This window comes from Pristiophorus japonicus, chromosome 10 (assembly GCF_044704955.1).
Source record: "Pristiophorus japonicus isolate sPriJap1 chromosome 10, sPriJap1.hap1, whole genome shotgun sequence".
NCBI lineage: Eukaryota > Metazoa > Chordata > Chondrichthyes > Pristiophoridae > Pristiophorus > Pristiophorus japonicus.
In genome coordinates this window covers 192,786,019-192,804,910 of record NC_091986.1, presented here as the reverse complement: position 1 = coordinate 192,804,910, position 18,892 = coordinate 192,786,019, and the positions used below count along the sequence as shown (strand labels likewise).

Sequence of the window (18,892 nt, the reverse complement as noted above, 5' to 3'; positions counted from 1 at the left end):
TTGCTTTCTGCACAATCCTGCTTGAGTTTCGCTCTCACCTAAGTCAGGATTTTTAAAAATTCATTCTCAGGATGTGGTTATCACTGGCAAGGCCAGCATTTATTGATCATCCCTAAGTGGTCTGATACCATGGAGTGACTTGATGGGTGATTTCAGAGGGCTGTTAAATTACAACATTTTGGTGTGGGACTGAAGTCACATTTCTTTTTAAACTGAATTCAAATTCAGAAACTGCCACAGTAGGATTTGAAGATCTGTGTCCTGGCCAATATTTGTCCCTCAATCAACATAACAAAAACAGATTATCTGGTCATTATCACATTAATGTTTGTGGGAGCTGGCTGTGCGCAAATTGGCTGCCGTGTTTCCCACATTACAACAGTGACTACACTCCATATGTACTTAATTGGCTGTAAAGTGCTTTGAGACGTCCGGTGGTCGTGAAAGGCGCTATATAAATGCTTTTCTTTCTTTTATGTTCTCTGGATTATTAGTCCACACCACTGAATTAGTCCTGTAACATAACCACAACACTAACAACCCCCCTCCTCCCATCTCCACACTCCACCATTCCCTTATTTCCTGATGGAGGAAGTTACTGCTGAAATAAAGGCAATGCAATGTTTTCTCAGGCACATGATGGACCCCACTGTCCATTTTGTGGCAGTGAATGGATACAATTTAAGTGTACTGTCCCCTGATATAGTGTTGCACATCATGTTATTATTACAATAGTTAAATATTAGTAACATTTCAAGAGTTTGTGTGATGAATAGTCAAAGTCAAAAGAATTATTGCAATGCAAAAGATATTTTCCACTTACTTTTTAGACGGTCCTCTTGCCTTTCTTGGTGAGTGTTTGCTTTCTGACAAACTAAGGCCTATAAAGAAAAGCATGGAAGGTCTTAAAGTGAAAAAAAAGGCAGCACCTTTAATTTTGGTTTTCACTAATCCCTTAATGTTTGGCAAAAACTGAACCCCAAATGATCAATCTTCATTTCCCTACTACCTCTGGATCTCTGGTTTGCATCGGTGTAAGAGCCATTCACTGAGCTCCAGACGGAACATATTCTATTCCAACAGTTTTCCCTTCAATGGGAAACCAAGGATTGGGAGCAAAGAACACAATGCAGGGCACCAGTCATTAGAAAAGAAGAGAAGCCAAGGTAAGTTGAAGTGTAGTGATTAGATACGCATACTTCTTCTTAGGGAGTCCCTCGGAGTCAAGGAGAACTTGCTTCCACACTAATATGAGTTCTAAGGGGACTAAGGATCTTCTGTCACAGGTGGGGCAAACGGTGGTTGAAGGGACAGGTGGGTGGGGTGCTTGGGTTGTCATACGCTCCTTCCGCAGTTTGTGCTTGGCTTCCGCGTGCTCCCTGCGAAGAGACTCGAAGTGTTCATCGCCTTCTCGGATGCTTCTCCTCCGCTTTGAGCAGTTTTGGGCCAGGGATTCCTAAGAGTCGGTGGGGATGCTGCACTTTTTCAAGGAGGATTTGAGGGTGTCCTTGAAGCATTTTCTCTGCGCCCCTGGGACTCACTTGCCGTGTCAGAGCTCGGAGTAGAGCACTTGTTTCGGGAGTCTAGTGTAGGGCATGCGGACAATCATCAGAGCTGATCGAGCGTGGTCAGTGCTTCGATGCTGGGGATATTGGCCTGAGCGAGAACACTGACATTGGTGTGCCTATCCTGCCAATGATTTGTAGGATTTTGCGGAGGCAGCGTTGGTGGTACTTCTCCAATACTTTGAGGTGCCTACTGTATATAGTCCATGTCGCTGAGGCATATAGGAGGACGGGTATCACTACTGCTCTGTAGACCATGAGCTTGGTGCCGGGTTTGAGGTCCTGATCTTCGAACACCCTCTTCCTCAGGCAACCAAAACTGCACTGAAAGCGGTGTTGGACTTCGACATCGATGTCTGTTCTTGTTGACAGTCGGCTCCCAAGGTATGGAAAGTGGTCCACGCTGTCCAAGGTCTCATCATGGATCTTGATAACTGGGGGGCAGTAGTGTGTGGCAGGGGCAGATTGGTAGAGAACCTTTGTCTTGCTGTCTGCCATAGAGAAGTCATTGCAAGAATCCTCCTCAACCTAGTGGCTGTAAAGCTCCTGCCAGAGTCGCAATGCATATTCCGCCCACTAAGGGGTACAATAGACATCATCTTCACCGCGCGCCAAATGTAAGAAACATGCAGGGAGCAGCATTATCCTCTGTACATGGTCTTCTTTGACTTCACAAATGCCTTCAACTCTGTCAACCTCTGTGAGGGATTATGGAGTGTCCTTCCCAAATTCAGCTGCCCTGAAAAATTTGTCACCATTCTCCGCCTGCTTCACAATGACATGCAAGCCGTGATCCTGACCAATGGATCCACCACAAACGCTATACACGTGCAGCAAGGCTGTGTCATCGCACCAACACTCTTCTCAATCTTCCTCGCTGCAATGCTCCATCGCACCCTCAACAAGCTCCCCACTGGAGTGGAGCTAAACTACAGGACAAACAGGAAATTTTTCAACCTCCGTCGCCTCTAGCCCAGATCCAAGGTCGTTCCAACCTTTATCATTGAATTATAGTATGCAGACGATGCTTGTATTTGTGCACACTCGGAGGTCGAACTCCAAACCATCGTCAACACCTTTACCGAAGTGTATGAGAGTCTGGGTTTTATGCATAGGGTCCATTATGAGTGCCCTTGCCTGGCTTTCATGGGGCAATAAGAACCTCAAAAGGTGGGTCAGTAGCCTCACCACTTCGTTAACACCAGCAGTACAGCCCCATTTTAAAACTACATAGCCCAAACTTTAAGTTATAAGTCAGAGGAAGTTGTGATGAAACTATACAATGTACTGGTCAGACCACCAATTGAGTACTGTGTCCAGATCTGGTTGCCAAGAAACTGTAATGACTCAAGAGTCTGGTTACTGTAAACTCACTAGGGTGCAACCTGATTCATCTTTATTCCAGCCCAAGAGTGCCAGCGTGACCAAGACACCCAGCTTATATACAGGTGACCAAGCACACATGCCACATGCGTACAGCCTGGTGACCTCCGACCGCAGCGCCCTCTGGTGTCTGGTGACCCCCAAGCAGTAATACATAACAACATCCCCCTTTTAACATCTTAACAACAGTCTTTTTACAAATTAAGATGGTCTGGGGCTTTCCTCTCACAAGTTGATTGTCTCAGTTCAACTTTGGCTCTGGGCGAGCGTTCTGAGTCCGTTGAGACTGAGGGTTGAGTAGCCAATCTGATGGGAGTGGCCATGATCACATCAGAGACTGAAGGTTCAGAGTCAGTAATGTCTGCAGAGTCCTCTGATGAGTGAACAATTGTTGTTTGGCCACTGACTGCATCTTCCTCACTTGGTTCCAGTTCATCCGTGTGCCGCAGTTTAACCTGGTCAAGGTGTTTCCTGCATGTTTGCCCATTCTTGAGCATGACAATAAACACTCTGTTACCCTCCTTGGCTGTAATAGTACCGACGATCCACTTTGGACCTTCACCATAGTTCAGTACATAAACCGGATCATTGGCCGAGATATCACGTGACACGGCAACACGACACCATTGCTGACTTTGACGTCTGTTTTCAACACGATCATTCAACAAATCAGGATGAACAAGAGAAAGCCTGGTCTTGAGATTTCTCTTCATCAGTAGTTCAGCAGGAGGAACCCCATTCAGCATATGAGCTCTTGACCTGTAACTGAGCAATATACATGACAACTGGCTCTGCAGTGAATCCTGAGTTACACATTTCATACTTTGCTTGATCATTTGAATGACACGCTCTGCTTGACCATTAGAAGCAGGCTTGAATGGAGCTGATCTCACATGTCTGATGCCATTGAGTTTCATGAACTCCTGGAACTCAAGACTTGTGAAGCAAGATCCGTTGTCGCTCACAACAATGTCAGACAAACCATGAGTAGCAAACATGATACGAAGGCTCTCAATGGTAGCTGTAGATGTGCTGGATGACATAATAACACACTCTATTCACTTAGAATATGCATCTACCATGACAAAATACACCTTTCCTAGGAACGGGCCTGAAAAGTCAATGCGGATCCTCGACTATGGTTTGGATGACCACGACCAAAGACTCAGCGGAGATTCCGCTGGTACTTTACTTAGCTGCATGCAAGTATTGCACTGATGCACGCATGATTCCAGAGTCAATTCCAGGCCACCATACATGAGACCTAGCAATGGACTTCATCATGACAATACCAGGATGAGTGCTATGAAGTTCATGTACAAATTTTTCTCTACCTTTCTTAGGCATGATTACACGATTACCCCACAGTAAACAGTCTGACTGAATGGACAGCTCATCCTTGCGACGGTTTTAAGGTTTGGTCTCCTCACGCATCTCCATAGGTATGGCAGACCAATCACTACTGAGTATACAGCGTTTCGCAACTGATAAAATAGGGTCATGGCTGGTCCAGATCCTAACTTGTTGAGCATCCATTACTAACAGTAGATCTGCAGGCTGAGGCGTCTCCATCTCAGTTGTGGGTAAGGGCAGATGACTCAATGCATCGGCACAATTCTCAGTACCAGGTCTATGACGGATGACGTAATCATAGGCAGACAATGTCAGCACCCACTGTGGGACGATGCATTGGTATTAATACCTTTGTTTTCTGCAAACAATGAAATGAGTGGCTTGTGATCCGTTTCTAGTTCAAAACGAAGACCAAGCAGGTACTGGTGCATTATTTTTACCCCATACACACAGGCCAAAGCTTCTTTCTCTACCATACTGTAAGCTCTTTCCGCTTTAGACAAACTTCTCAAAGCATACACAACAGCTTGTAGCTTGCCCAATTCATTTGCTTGTTGGATTACGCAGCCAACCCCATATGATGAAGCATCACAGGCCAATAAAAGACACTTACGTGGATCATAATGAACAAGCAACTTGTTTGAACATAGCAGATTCTTAGCTTTCTCAAAGGCTCTATCTTGAGACACACCCCAGACCCAGTTGCCACTTTTTCTTAGTAACACATGCAGTGGCTCTAGTAAAGTGGTCAATCTGGGTAAGAAATTACCAAAGTAGTTGAGTAGCCCAAGGAACGAACGCAGCTCTGTCACGTTCTGAGGCCTGGGTGCATTTTTGATGGCCTCGGTTTTCGAATCAGTGGGCCTGATGCCATCAGCAGCAATCTTCCTCCCGAGCAATTCGACCAGGTGTCATGAATACATACTTCAAGCGTTTCAGCCTGAGTCCCACTTTGTCCAGGCGCTGTAGGACTTTTTTACGGTGAGGAAAACTGCCCTGCACTTAACTACGTAGGCCTCTGCCTCAATGCCATTGGCCACAAAATACTGATCCAGGCGGTCGTCAAAATCCACCCAATCCTCGTCCTCCACGAATCTCTCCAGGATTCCAACAGTGCCCATTGTGCATGCGAAGTTTCTTAAATTACCTTGTCGCCAATTGTAATGACTCAAGAGCCTGGTTACTGTAAACTCACTCAGTTGCAACCTGATCCATCTTTATTCCAGCCCAAGAGTGCCAGCATGACCAAGACACCCAGCTTATATATAGGTGACCAAGCACACATGCCACATGCGTACAGCCCGATGACCTCCGACTGCGGCGCCCTCTGGTGTCTGGTGACCCCCAAGCATTAATACATAACAGAAACAAAGGAGCTATTCATGCCCTGGAGACAGTGCAGCGATGAGCCTCAAGGCTGATCCATTGCGGGTAATGTTCACTTATATCACTGGGCGAAAAATGAGTGAAATCGACCCAATGACCAGTTTTATACTTCTGCAATTTGTTTTGTCCCATGGGTGAATTTTACAAATGTACAATGCTGGTGCACAGCATCACCCACCAGAAACTTGAAATCTCAGTTTCTTAATACGTATCCTGGTGCATGAGTATTATTTGTACATTACACTAGATTTATACATTGAATACTCACCTTTCACTATATCCACATTTTTTTGTCTATATTTACATATGTGGCAGCTCCTCAGCTGCAGTAAAGTGTGAGTGAGATATTCGCAGCTGAGCAGTCAATTAATTTCCATTTCTTTGCAAAATCAAACTCTTTAACTTACCATTCAGAACTCTCAATTCCTTGTTGTAGTTATTTACAAACAGCTCCTTGTTCTCTGGAAGCATCCATTGATCCACCAGATTATCATCGATTTTAACACCATTACTCCAACTCCTAAGTAGGCTAGACTTTGTGTGAGCTATTAACAGGAACAGACAGTTGTGCTATCATGTTACTATTGCAAACTCAATGTATTCTTTTTATTGTTTTATATCCAAAACAGTTAAATAATTTTGGAGTCGCCCTGATCTCATTATAAGTACAAAGTTATGGTTCTTTTAAACGTGCACGCTATTTTTGCACAAAATATATCGCACTTCCAATACAAAGTAACAAGTATAACTTCCCATCGTGCAGGTGCATCACTTCAAAAGTAATAGTGGTATGATATCAGCAATGGAATTTCACATTAAAAATGATAAATAAATAGGCACTGAATTGCTGAATAGCCTAGAAATTGGGGTTGATCTTACAATAGACACCTGCTCTATGTATGTGTTACAATGCAGTAAAATCAGGAATGTAGAGTAACACACAGCTCCCGCCTAGTTATCACATGCTGCCAAATTGCTGTTTGGAGGAAGTGGCTTGTGGGTGCCACAGCACTGAAGACTCATCTTAGACTTGTTAAGGTACTTATTGCTGGAATATTAGGTATTTAAATGCAAAAAACACCATAGTGCTGATTATCCACTCTGGTATATCAGGAGAAGCAGAGGAAGCAGGGACCTTGGAGTGGAGTCCTGACATCATTATGAGTACGGCAAATCTTTTATTGTATAGTTCATTTTGAGCATGTGACCAACTGAGTCATGGATATGCAAGAGATACAATGACACAGCTGTACTAAAGCTTGGCGTGGTCACGCAGTAATTGTCAAACAGGTTGACAGGCGACATTTTGTCATGTGCCATCTATCTGATGCATGGTCCTGTGGGTTACTGTCACTTTGCATTTTAAGGCAATGACTTACACCACTCTTATTCGAAGGGGGAAGAAAGTCATAGAATGGCCAAAGCATGCAACATCTTTGTGTCAAGCACCTCCAGAAGCTAACAAGGTTGATGCTTCAACCAGAATGATAACCAAACGTACCACTGGGATCATGAAGCAGCATGCCAGACATCCCAATCTATCAGGAGCAGCATAGCAGTGTCCCCATCCCCAGGGTCCGAATTTACTGTTTCTGCTCCAGGTCGTTGTTTTGCAATGAGGCGTCAACATGGAGGTCAAAGAACAATCAGGCATCGACATATCTTATTTGTTCCCAACTGTTTTTGGTAATAGGAGAGTCCATGTGCACTAATCCTCCGTCAAAGTGAGGCATGGTCATCTCTGACAATGTGGTTGTGCGGCTACTGGTAGCTGGCAGAGAACACCTCTAGTGCAGCCTGGACTGCCTGGCATCCCTGCAAAAAGAGCTGATAGGAGGACTCCTGCTTGGAAATCATTGGGAGCAACAGTGGTGTTGGTGGCAAAGAAAAAGTCGCAGCACAAGAAGTGACATGATAAACCTGCAATGTAGACATCTGCCCTGGTCTCCTCAGTGGTATTGCAAGGGCTAAATGATTATTTAGTGCTTTTATTAGGTGCAGGCCCTTGTTATTGATCCTGTCACTCAGCGAAGCTAGATAAGCTCATGAGGGAGAAAGGAATAGAAGGATATGTTGATAGGGTTGGATGAAGAGGGGTGGGAGGAGGCTTGGGTGAAGTATAAACACCGGTACAGACCAGCTGGGCCGAATGGCCTGTTTCTACGCTGTGAATTCTATGTAAATCTATGTAATTGGTTCGCCTGCTGATCAAGTGTTATAACATAACATTTATCACTGTGCAAGGAAACAGTAATATCCCAGGTTAAAAAGGCACATAGCGAGGCTTGAAATGTTTTGAATAGGGCTCCAGCAACAAATTTAGGCTAACATGCCTTGTACTATGAATTACATTTCAACAATAGTCAGATTTCTCTATGTAATGAAAATTCTATCAATACCATAATTCAGAAAGCTAGGACAGTAATGCCTGACATTATTATCCCACATTTCCTTCCTAATTTCTCAGTTGTTTGTAGCTTCAGGTTTGCAAACCAGCAAATCTCAGTCGTGTGATTCCCTCAAGCCTTCTCGGGACCAGGATTGCCCCTCCCAATAAGGCCTCTGGCCGACTGAAAGCGGCAGCTACAGGACGGCGCGGAATGGCCGCCGACTCTCTGCGGAGGGGCCGCCATTTTGTAAACTGCCCTTCATCAGGGCTGGAGTGGTGTAAGGGACTGCTCTGCCTGTTTTCCCGCCACGGCGTAATTAGACCCCCTCCCAAAATTGCCCCGCAGGAAATATCCCATTCGGGGAATTGCCCTGCAGGAGCGGCGCCACTGGCCGGTACAACTGACAGCTTTTGCTGTCGGTGCACACTTGTTGGTCCGCAGCACGGCCACTCTTAAAGGGGAGGTGGCGCTGCCGGCGACGCCATATTTTTTTTTTATTGTCAGCTGACTGCCAGGTCGGGCCCGACAATTATGCCCCTGGGTCGGCCGGGCCACCAACGAGCAGACTGGCATCCCCTCTAGGGTGCCAGACCACTGGCCCCGCCAAAACCCTCCCTTTAACCGAAGGGGAGAGACGTTGTGACGTGTCAACGCGCCGTGGCATGTCTGTGTCACACTGACATCATTAGCGCGCCACTGATGAGCGATCGGGGAGGCCAACCTGCGGTAAGGGCACTACCGCTCCTCAGATGCAACTACAGCCATCCCAACCAAAAAAAAACCTTCCAAATGCCGAATATCAACGGCAGCTCCGCCGCAACCCATGCAGTAGAGGAAAACATCAAAAAACGGAATGTGCGCCCCATTTCGGGCGAAGCTGAATTTCTCCCCCCCACCCCCGAAAATCAGCAATCTTTGGCTTTGTTTTTTCTCTATAATTCCAAACCTCCGAAAATATCAAACACAAAAATGTAATTCATTTCCCAAAATGATCAGGGGTAGAAATTCCCCCCCCACCCTGTTTCGATGTTTTTTGCCGTCTCTTGTGCGACATTCAGCTCTTTGGTTTTTTTGGTTTTGATCCGGGAGTCGGTCATCATGGGGGCGGTGATGACACCTGAGGGGAAAAAACATGGTGGTGACAGGAACTGAGGGGCAGAAGTTGGGGGGAGTACGGAGTCACCGCCGCGATGATGTCATCATGGCACCACTTCACCACGGCCCTCCTCTTCACTTAAAGGGGAGAGCCCCTTTAAACTTCGGCCCACTGGGCCACCAGGGAGGGTTTAGGTTGGGCCAGCGGCCGGGCACCCAAGAGGGAGTGCCAGGCTGCCTGTTGGCGGCCCGGCCAAACCCCGGGGCATATTTGTTGGGCCGACATGCCAGTCAGCTGACAAAAAAAAAACATGGCGGCAGCGGCTGTCCGCCCTCCCATTTAAGGGAAGCCGCACCACCTCTGCAAAGGCCACAAGCCTCACTGGACCACCGGGGTGAATGCTCGTTTTGGCACCGCCGGGCGGGCCGAAGATTTTCAGAGAGGAATGTCGACGTCGGGAGGGTTAGATCGGCGGCACACACGACGATGACGCGCTTAACACCGATCAGCAGCAGCGGAGCAGTAGGGGGGGGATCGGGGCACCGTCGGGAAAACTTGGGAGGGCAATTGGGCTAGCAGCGGCCATGCCACGAAAAGTCGGCAGCCACTCCACTCCGCAGTGGTGGCTGCCGATATTCGGGGGTAACAGGCCTTAAGGAAGTGGCAATTTTGGCCCCTCAGTCTTATAAGTCGCACTGGAAATGAATACTGAAAATTACAGAATTATGGCTAGTTTCTCTTACCAGCATGCAGGACTTTCTTCCTTTGGAGTTCCTTTGATTTCTTGGCAATATTCACACTGTAGAGGTGGTACCGGTCCCTGTGGTTTCTGTGTGTGGCAGGAGTGCAATCCACAGCTGATTTGGGTTTTACAAGGACCTTGGCATCTAAAGAATGTACCTGAGCTGTATTGTCACTCCAAGTTGGACGCCTGATTGGAATATCAGCGGCAATACTGCACAAATGAAAGCACAGCAGTTATTAAAATATTTTTCCTGTCTTACTGTGGACACATCATTTTGGATATTATTATGAACATTTTAGCAAAATGTAATATTGTTTATTAGCTCAACTAAAACAAGTAACAGTCAGAAGTATGAACCTGATCCCCGAACTAGTTCTGTTTGCAATTACTATTTACCTCAGCCACATGCCTGTAGTTTACAATCCTGTGTGAATGCTGCACAATGCTGGGCTGAGGTTTCCGTGAAAATCTTCGCTTCACGACATGAATTCTCCAAACGTTTGTATATAATTCAAAAAACAATTATTCAACCCATGCTATCCTGAGGGTTTGCAAGTTTGATAATTCAATATCTTCAACAAAGGACATGGGCTGAATTTTCGGTTAATTTGCGCCCCATGTAGCGCCTCGGAGGGTAGCAAAAATGTTTTTTTGGGGGGCGTCAATCGAGACACACAAGATTTTGTGCCTGGGCGGAACTTTCGCCAATGGTTTTACGGTGGTGCTAAAATTTCCGTCCCACCACAGTCTTGACCGTTGAGATGATGTAAATCATTGTGCATCGCTGCGCTGGGGCCCTGGACCGAACTTTCGAGAATTTCACCCAATTTCGCGTCCGCCCGAGGACCCGCCCAGAAAAACCAGACAGACCCAGGGCGTCCAAGCCACTAATGATGCCATGTTGAAAACGGCAGAGAAAGTCGCAATTGTGAGTGAATAAGACGGTTGGGAGAAGAACGCTGCGTTACTTCATACTTTTGATTGTGGTTTTATGTGAGTTTCTAGTTTGTTTGATAAAGGACATTTAAGGGCATTTTAAAAGATGGGGGCCATGCTTTGTCGGGAGCCATTCATTCTGGCTGCTTTTTCCATACGGCTTCGAGCTGGAAGAAGGCTTAATATTGATCATTTGCAACGCAATCGAAGAGTTCGCAGACGTATGGGGAGGAGGCCTGAGCCCCCCCTTGAGTTTACAGGGAACATCGCTCATACTGCCAGCTCTCTGAGGCGCAGTGCGTTAGAAGTCTGTGCGTCCGAAAAGAAGTGCTGACAGAGAGCTCCTATAGGCAGACCTACAGCCTACCAGCAGCAACAGGACTTAACTGCCTGTCGAGGTGAAAGTGACTGTGGCACTTGCCTTCTATGCCTCCAGCTTCTTTCAGGCATCAGCAGGGGACGTATGCTCCATTTCACAGCACGCTACAAACTGATGCATTTGTCAGGTGACTAATGCATTGTACGCAGGCAGGATGGACTTCATAAACTTCCCAATGACCAGGGAGACCCAAAATGAGAGGGCTGTAGGTTTTGGGCGATTTGCTGGCTTCCCCCAAGGTTCAGGGTGCCCTTGACTGTACGCACATCGCCCTGCGAGCACCTTTACACAATCCAGAGATTTTCCAAAACCAAAAGGGATTCCACTCCATGAACGTACAGATCGTCTGCAACCATACTCAACACATCAAGGCAGTCAATGCCCAATATCCAGGGAGCATCCATGATGCTTTTACCTTGCGTGAGAGCAGTGTCTCACGCATGTCCCAGCGTCAGCCACAAGGCCAGAGCTGGATGCTCGGGGACAAAGGTTACGACCTCGCCACTTGGCTCATGACCCCACTCCGGAACCCTCAGACAGAAGCCGAGCATCGCTATAATGAGAGCCATGCAGCCACACGCAACATTGTCGAACAGGCAATTGGAGTGCTCAAGCAGCGCTTCCGATGCCTGGACCACTCTGGAACCCATGCCACCACCACCACCACCATCACAGGGGAGGCATCGTGGAGCTATCGTCGCTGCAAAAGCCTTACGTCGGCAGCTAATAATTGAACGCTTTGCTTGAAGAGTGAACGGCACGTTTGAGCGTTGCCTGGCCACTCTATCCCACCGTGTTGACTATTCCCCCTCTTATTCTGCAAATTAGACATGACACAGGAATGGTTTAGGTGAAGAAACAATTTATTGAACATTGTAACATTATAACCTTTTTAACCTTCATTGTGACACTTAAATAAAATAATGAGCTGCATCCAGCAGTGTAATAATTCAAGAACATAATAAGAACCTAATCCAGCAGTGTGATACTTAAATCAAATCCTGCTCCACTATATTTTGCCACCGTCTTTTGCTCCCTTCCTATGCCTGCTGCTCCTCATCAAAGTAGCACCAGGGCGTGCAGTAAGGCTGCCAGAGCACTGCTGTGTTGGAGGGAGAGACAATGGAGATGGCGTCTCGGGACACACTGGACCAGCTCATGGCGAGGAAGGCCCAGCTTCTGACTGGTGAGCCTCTCCATCGGCATCGCCAGTCACAGGTGGTTTGGGTGACAACCGTCGCTGATGCTTGGTTGGCGACTGAGTGGGGGGAGACGGAATGCTGTCATCCGGAGAAATGACATCACCTTCCATATCCCTGGAGCCACTCAATCGCCGACGGGGCTGGCCCCTAACAACCGGAGCACGATATAAACTAACATTTTGCTGGCCTGCTTCGTAACCATCACTTCTCCGTGTGACAGTGGGGAACGCAGAGAGTATGGTGGCAAGCATGAACTGTATCACCTGCCCAAGCTGAAGCAGAGCTTGTGCCTGTGATGCGCCATATTCTGCAAGGTCTCGCGCCACACTCTCCGGGACTCCACTGTCGCTGCTGGAGGCCACCAGCCTCGTGTGGGCACTGATGGCCTCGCTGGTATCACAGCTAGCACTGACAATCTGCAACTCTACCTCCATAATTGTTGCTTTCAGACTGTTAATGCTCACGGGAATGCTTCCCAAAACATCAAGGAGCTGACGGCTGATTAGGATGCTCTCCCTGGACATTCTCCGTGTCCACTTCCACGTCTGCCTGTCTGTCAGCAGACCAACTTTGCTGACTCAGCCTCCGGAGAGATGGTCTGAGGGATTCACCCCCAGCACTGCGTTGCTGCACGCCACTGGTCCCAGGAGCCTTGGATTCCTCAAACACCGAGAACGTCACGTCATCCCCAGAGGAGCTGAGTGTCAGTGGTGGAGCAGGAATCGTAGCATACTGCGCCGGAGTCGGCTCATCCATATCCTCCTCTTCCTCCTCCTCTTCCTCCTCCAGACGATGGCCTGATGTGGAGGGGTCACCTTGAGGGATGCAGTGCCTGTGACTGGTCATCTGGAAGTAGAAAGCAACAGACGAGTGAGTAGCAGCAGGGGAGGGGGTAGGGTGACATGAGGAAGGTCGCATTGCACAGTCTCATTTGAAGGATCACCGCTACTCCACTATATCTAGTGCACAGACACTGCAGGACATTGGCCCAACCCTAGTCCAGAGGCACTGCATGGCATTGCCCCAACCTATCCCAGGAAGTGTGCAGGACTTACCCTCAGTATCCGAGCGTGGTTCAGCGCCCCCAATGGCAGCTGCCCGACCTGTGACGCCGATGAGGCCTGCCACTCGCTCCTCGATATCGGTGAGTGGCATGGTCTGAGGCGGACCACCTGCTCGCAGCGACTATGAAATTTCTTTGCCTGCAAAGATGAAAATGGGAATGGTTACAAGAGGGTCCATCTGCTCTTGTGGCACAGATAGCCACCAAAGCACTTATGCCATACTATCTGAATGTAATGCAGTCCTCTGTTTAATGGCCTTGGAAGTTGCACGTGGTTCATCAGGAGGACATCAAAGTGGGGATCATCTTATGAGATCTAAGAAAGGAATCTTAATAATGTGTAAAGATTATTCATGGCAAATAGGTGCCGAACTCAACCTACCTATGTGTGATGCATTTTAGGAGGCAACGCACAGAGCGTTGAGAGGCACCAACAGCATGAGAATAAATAGTGTCTCAGATTTATCCTTGAAGTAATAAAGGAGTGTATGAATGAAAATGGTACTCACTCTAACGACCCTGGTGAGATCGTTCAATATCTTTCGGCACTGTGTGCCAGTCCTCACCACTATGTTTTTCCAAATTCTCTTGAATATGGCAGGCAGTGGTCGAGAATCACCCCAAAGATACAACTCCTGCCATCTCCGTTCCACAGCCCCCACTAAAGCTTCATTAGCCTCGTGGCTGAAGCGCCTGGCACGCTGTCTTCCCTCGTCCTCCTCCATCATCGAATTCCAAATCTGAAATGGCTGATTCAGCCCCGGTTGTACTGCGCACGCGTACGCAGGATGTGGCCGCGCCCTGCATTAGCGTTTCCGACAGGAAACCAGAAGCGCGGGGGGAAAAAAATCGCATGCGCAAAACGGCAGAGTCTGTGGTGCAACGCCGGAGTTAGCGCTAACACTCCTCGTGAACTTTCATTCGGCAAAAGTTCTGCATTCTGGCGGTAATGTTATCTCGGCGCTAAATTTTTCGCTCTGCCGCGAATTGCGATGGAAAGGTTTGAAAACACAAAAAAACGAAAATCCAGCCCCTAAACCGGTATACAGAAAGAAGAAATAAATTGCATTATGTGCCTTTCGCAACCTCAGGACATCCCAAAATATTTTACAATACTTTTTGAATTGTAGTCATTGTTGTAATGTAGGGAAACATGGCAACCAATGTGGCACAGTAAGATCCCACAAACAGCAATGAGATAAATGACCAGATAATCTGTTTGCTGAGGGATAAATATGGGCCAGGAAAAGTGCAATGGGATCTTCTATATGCACCTTGGTTGAACGTCTCATCGAAAAGCCGGTATTTCCAACAGTGCAGCGTTTCCTCAGTACTGCATTGAAGTGTCAGCCTAGATTATGTACTCAAGTCTTTGGAGTGGGTCTTGAATGCAGAACCATTTTACTCGGAGACAAGAGTGCTACCACTGAACCACAGTTCACAGCGACTTCAATGGGAAATAAAATCGATACAGGGTGTACCAGCAACCGATCCAATATCGCCTGTTTTAAAACTCCGCTGCGTGGAAGTTCCAACCAATGATTTGCACCATTTGTTCAGTTCACTGATTATGATCAGCGCCCCGTTTCTTTATTTGGGTTGTGTTCTTCCACAACCCTTTCTGCTTTCCTTTGCATTCATAAACAGTTCAGTTTAGAAATGGAGATGGTGTAAAAATGTCCCACAACTGAGCACCAAGGATTGGTGTCAGAGCATTAGTATGTGATGCCACATAGTGCTTGGCTGCAGATTCAATTCCATCCTGGTTTAGTTCTGATCCCAGATCTTTACTACGGGGACATGACAAGTAACAAACACACAAATGTCACATTATTTATTGCACTTCATCACTAATGGATTTATATATCAAGAACTCCCTGCAATAGTTATATTTTAAAACATCTTAGTGCTTCCAACAAAATGAGTGACTATTAACCTTCAATTACCTTTTATTAAAAATGTCAGACCTACATCCATTACTTATCAATACAATCTTCCTGTTGTCAAGTTTTTCATACTTTTCTGTCCACTTTTCATCATTGTATGTTCACCTATGTAATGGGTTTTGGTTATGCAAACTTGTCACACTGTAATCATACAGTCTAGCCAAGGGATAAAACTGTGGAGTAACATTTCTGTACTTTCTGTTCCAGGTCTGACACCATTTTGCTTTTCTTCCGAAGTTTCTTCCTGAAGCAGAATGCATTTAACCCAAGCTAAGATCATTTTCTTGATCATTTTAAGTTTCCAGATTTCATAGAATCATAGAATGGTTGCAGCACAGAAGGAGGCCATTCGGCCCGTTGAGCCCGTGCCGGCTCTCTGCATGAACAATTCAGCTTCTCCCACTCCCCATTCCTTTCCCCTTAGCCTTGCAAATTTTTTTCCTTCAGGTACTTATCCAACTCCCTTTTGAAAGCCACAATTGAATCTGTCTCCTTACAGGCGCTGCATTCCAGAACCTAACCACTCGCTGCGTAAAAGAGTTTTTCTCATATCGTCTTTGGTTCTTCTGCCAATCACCTTAAATCTGTGTCCTCTGGCTCTCGACTCTTCCGCCAATGGGAACAGTTTCTCTCTATCTACTCTGTCTAGACCACTCGTGATTTTGAACACCTCTATCAAATCTTCTCTCAAACCCTCTCTGCTCCAAGGAGAACAACCCCAGCTTTTCCAGTCCATCCATGTAACCGAATTTTATATTATTAATATTTTAGCGCTTTCCTTTAAATTGACCTCTACCCCTCTTCATGGTCATTATCATCATCATAGGCGGTCCCTCGAAACGAGGATGACTTGCTTCCACGCCAAAAGAAGGTCGAGTTCACAGGTGTTTGAATGAAGGACCCGAACTACATGCTGAAGGGTGGAAGATGCCTGTGCGTGGATTTTTTTAACGTGTCGTGACCGTTGCACACCAGCCACCACACGGACTTGACAGAGCTAGGTCTTGGTCCAGTGCCAAGGATTACCCAAGACAACTGGAGACCAGCTCTGCTGCATGGACCTAGTGCGCACACATATCGCAGTGTAGGCTGGCCCGTGCTGCCCCATGGTCCCTGGCCCCAAACTCGTGCCTCCCCTGGGCCCCGATCACGTCCCTCCACAGTCTCTTGCCGCTCCTTCCCCCCGACCTTGCTGCTCCTGCTGTAGTGATGGAGACTGGTAATCTTGGGTCTCCACCGGGTCTAAGTGCAGGAAGAGAGTGGCAGCTACATAATATTTAAGTGACATAGAAATGGCGTTATAATGCCTTCCGCATCTTTCTCTGGCTTTTATACTGGTACAGCAGTGACGAGAATGTAGTTCTGCCTTGTTTTGGCTTTGTAACATCCTCAGTATTGAAGCACTGAGCACACTCAATCAGCTTCGCTGGGCAGGCCACATAGTACGCATGCCAGATACGAGACTCCCTAAGCAAATGCTTTATGCGGAGCTCCTTCAATGTAAACGAGCCAAAGGAGGACAGTGGAAACATTATAAGGACACCCTCAAAGCCTCCCTGGTAAAGTGCGACATCACCACTGACACCTGGGAGACCCTGGCCGAAGACCGCCCGAGGTGGAGAAAGTGCATCCGGGAGGGCGTTGAGTTCTTCGAGTCTCGATGCAAGGAGCATGAAGAGGTCAGGCGCAGGCAGCGGAAGGAGCGCACAGCAAACCAGCCCCACTGACCCCTTCCCTCGACGAATGTCTGTCCCATCTGTAACAGGGTCTGTGGCTCTCGTATCGGACTGATCAGCCATCAGAGAACTCACTTTGGGAGTGGAAGCACAAGTCTTCCTCGATTCCGAGGGACTGCCTGTGATGATGATGGAATGGGAACACCCCCCAAAATACACAAACACATTAAATAAATTTTAAAAACACATTACATATTTAAAATTAATTAAAATGCAATTTAAATAAATATTTTATACAGCATTAAAAATAAAACCTTAATGCACTCAGTTTTTATTATTTAAATGAGCGATAACATTTTATTTTTCTCTTTTTCAGAGCTCTTTGCTGGTCGTAAGAATTTCAAGGACATTCGCTGGGCAGAAGTTAGGCAAATAGCCGAACTCTCCGCCCAAGGAGGTCCTTTACTGTCAGATGTGTGTGATCTGTCAATCGCTAGTTCCGGGTTTGGGCGCATGGGCAGTGCATGCCTAAACCCGGAACTTGGGTGCATTCGCATCTCATCGGAGCCGCGAATTCAGACACAATATTTTTAAATGTATGACCAGTGACTGAATTAAGAGAACCTCTACAAAGCCCACTTCATGATCTTTCTGCCAAGTAGCAGGTCTCCTGCTCCAAGGGCCTGTTCTGCCTACTGCCTTAAGTTGCTTAACAGCAATATCCCCGCTGCCATTGTGCTTTAATCAGCTGCTTCTCATACCCCAAGGCCCAGTCGTGGCTGCCAGTAATCTCCCGCTCAGCTGCTGAACCATTCCTGCCTACAGCTGTTGTCGCCACCCTGCTACCCTTCAGCATACAGCAGCCTATACCTTTCCAGCCAGCTGTCCAAAATAGAGACCTGCAGATAAGGGAGCCTTAATGGAGCCCTGAAGAAGAACAGATTCAGCAGCCTGGCAAGTGAACAAATTGATTATCCCAACTGAAATGTATGGACTTATGAGCATGCTCACAGGCTTGTGGAGCTGTTACACTGTGAGTTGCTTCGCTGGTCATGTGATGTTCACAAGATTCAATGGGCTAGAGTTTCCCTCACCTGTTTTTCTGGCGCCCTCATCCAAGGTGTACTGTTTTTGTCCGCCTCCAAGCGCACTAAAAAAAGACGTCGGTATTCTGGCCGCTCCCCAGCCTCTCTTCGGTCGTGGCGCAGCATGGCCCAATGGATTGGGAGCGGAGCCAAGTCCCGGTGCTGAAAACAGTGCCGGGACCTCTGCACATGCGCACTAGAGTCTGCGCACATGTGCAGCAGCTCCTGGCAGGCCGAATCTGAGTACACGCTACAGGCTGTGTGGGAGGGGCCTGAAGCACGCCGTCCCTAGCCCTGGCCGAATGGGCTCCCTCATCGGCGGCCCACTGCGTTCCCTAAGTTAGGACTTCTATTTTGTATTTGTTATTTACTGATTGATTTTGGTGCTTTAGGTGTAGGGTTCCTTCTACTTTTTATTTGTTATTTATTGATTGCTTATTACTTTGGTCTTGGTGCTTTAGGTGCAGGGTTCCTTCTATTTTATTTGTTAATTAATTGCTTATTACTTTTTGTGCTTTGTTTGGTGCTTGGTGGTGCTTTAAATGTAGTTACTTGTGCTGATTCCTTAACTCTAAGTAAGGTTTTTCTGTGCAGACAGAAGTGGCAACATAACCTGGCCTAAGTTAGTTTTGAGCAGCTATTTGCTGGCCAAACGCCAAAAACAAGGGTAAGTGGCTGGGAACGCCC

At 47.1% G+C, this 18,892-nt stretch overlaps 1 protein-coding gene across 1 annotated transcript in view; it reads right to left on the bottom strand.

Moving 5' to 3' along the window:
* Positions 1–18,892, bottom strand: part of LOC139274658 (von Willebrand factor A domain-containing protein 3B-like) — a 275,722-nt gene that overhangs the window by 152,565 nt on the left and 104,265 nt on the right. The window contains exons 16-18 of the mRNA XM_070891337.1: positions 9,917–10,128; positions 6,095–6,232; positions 824–881 (exon numbers count right to left, since the gene is read on the bottom strand). Coding sequence (XP_070747438.1) covers positions 824–881; positions 6,095–6,232; positions 9,917–10,128 — 408 coding nt within the window. The remainder of the gene's footprint in view (positions 1–823; positions 882–6,094; positions 6,233–9,916; positions 10,129–18,892) is intronic.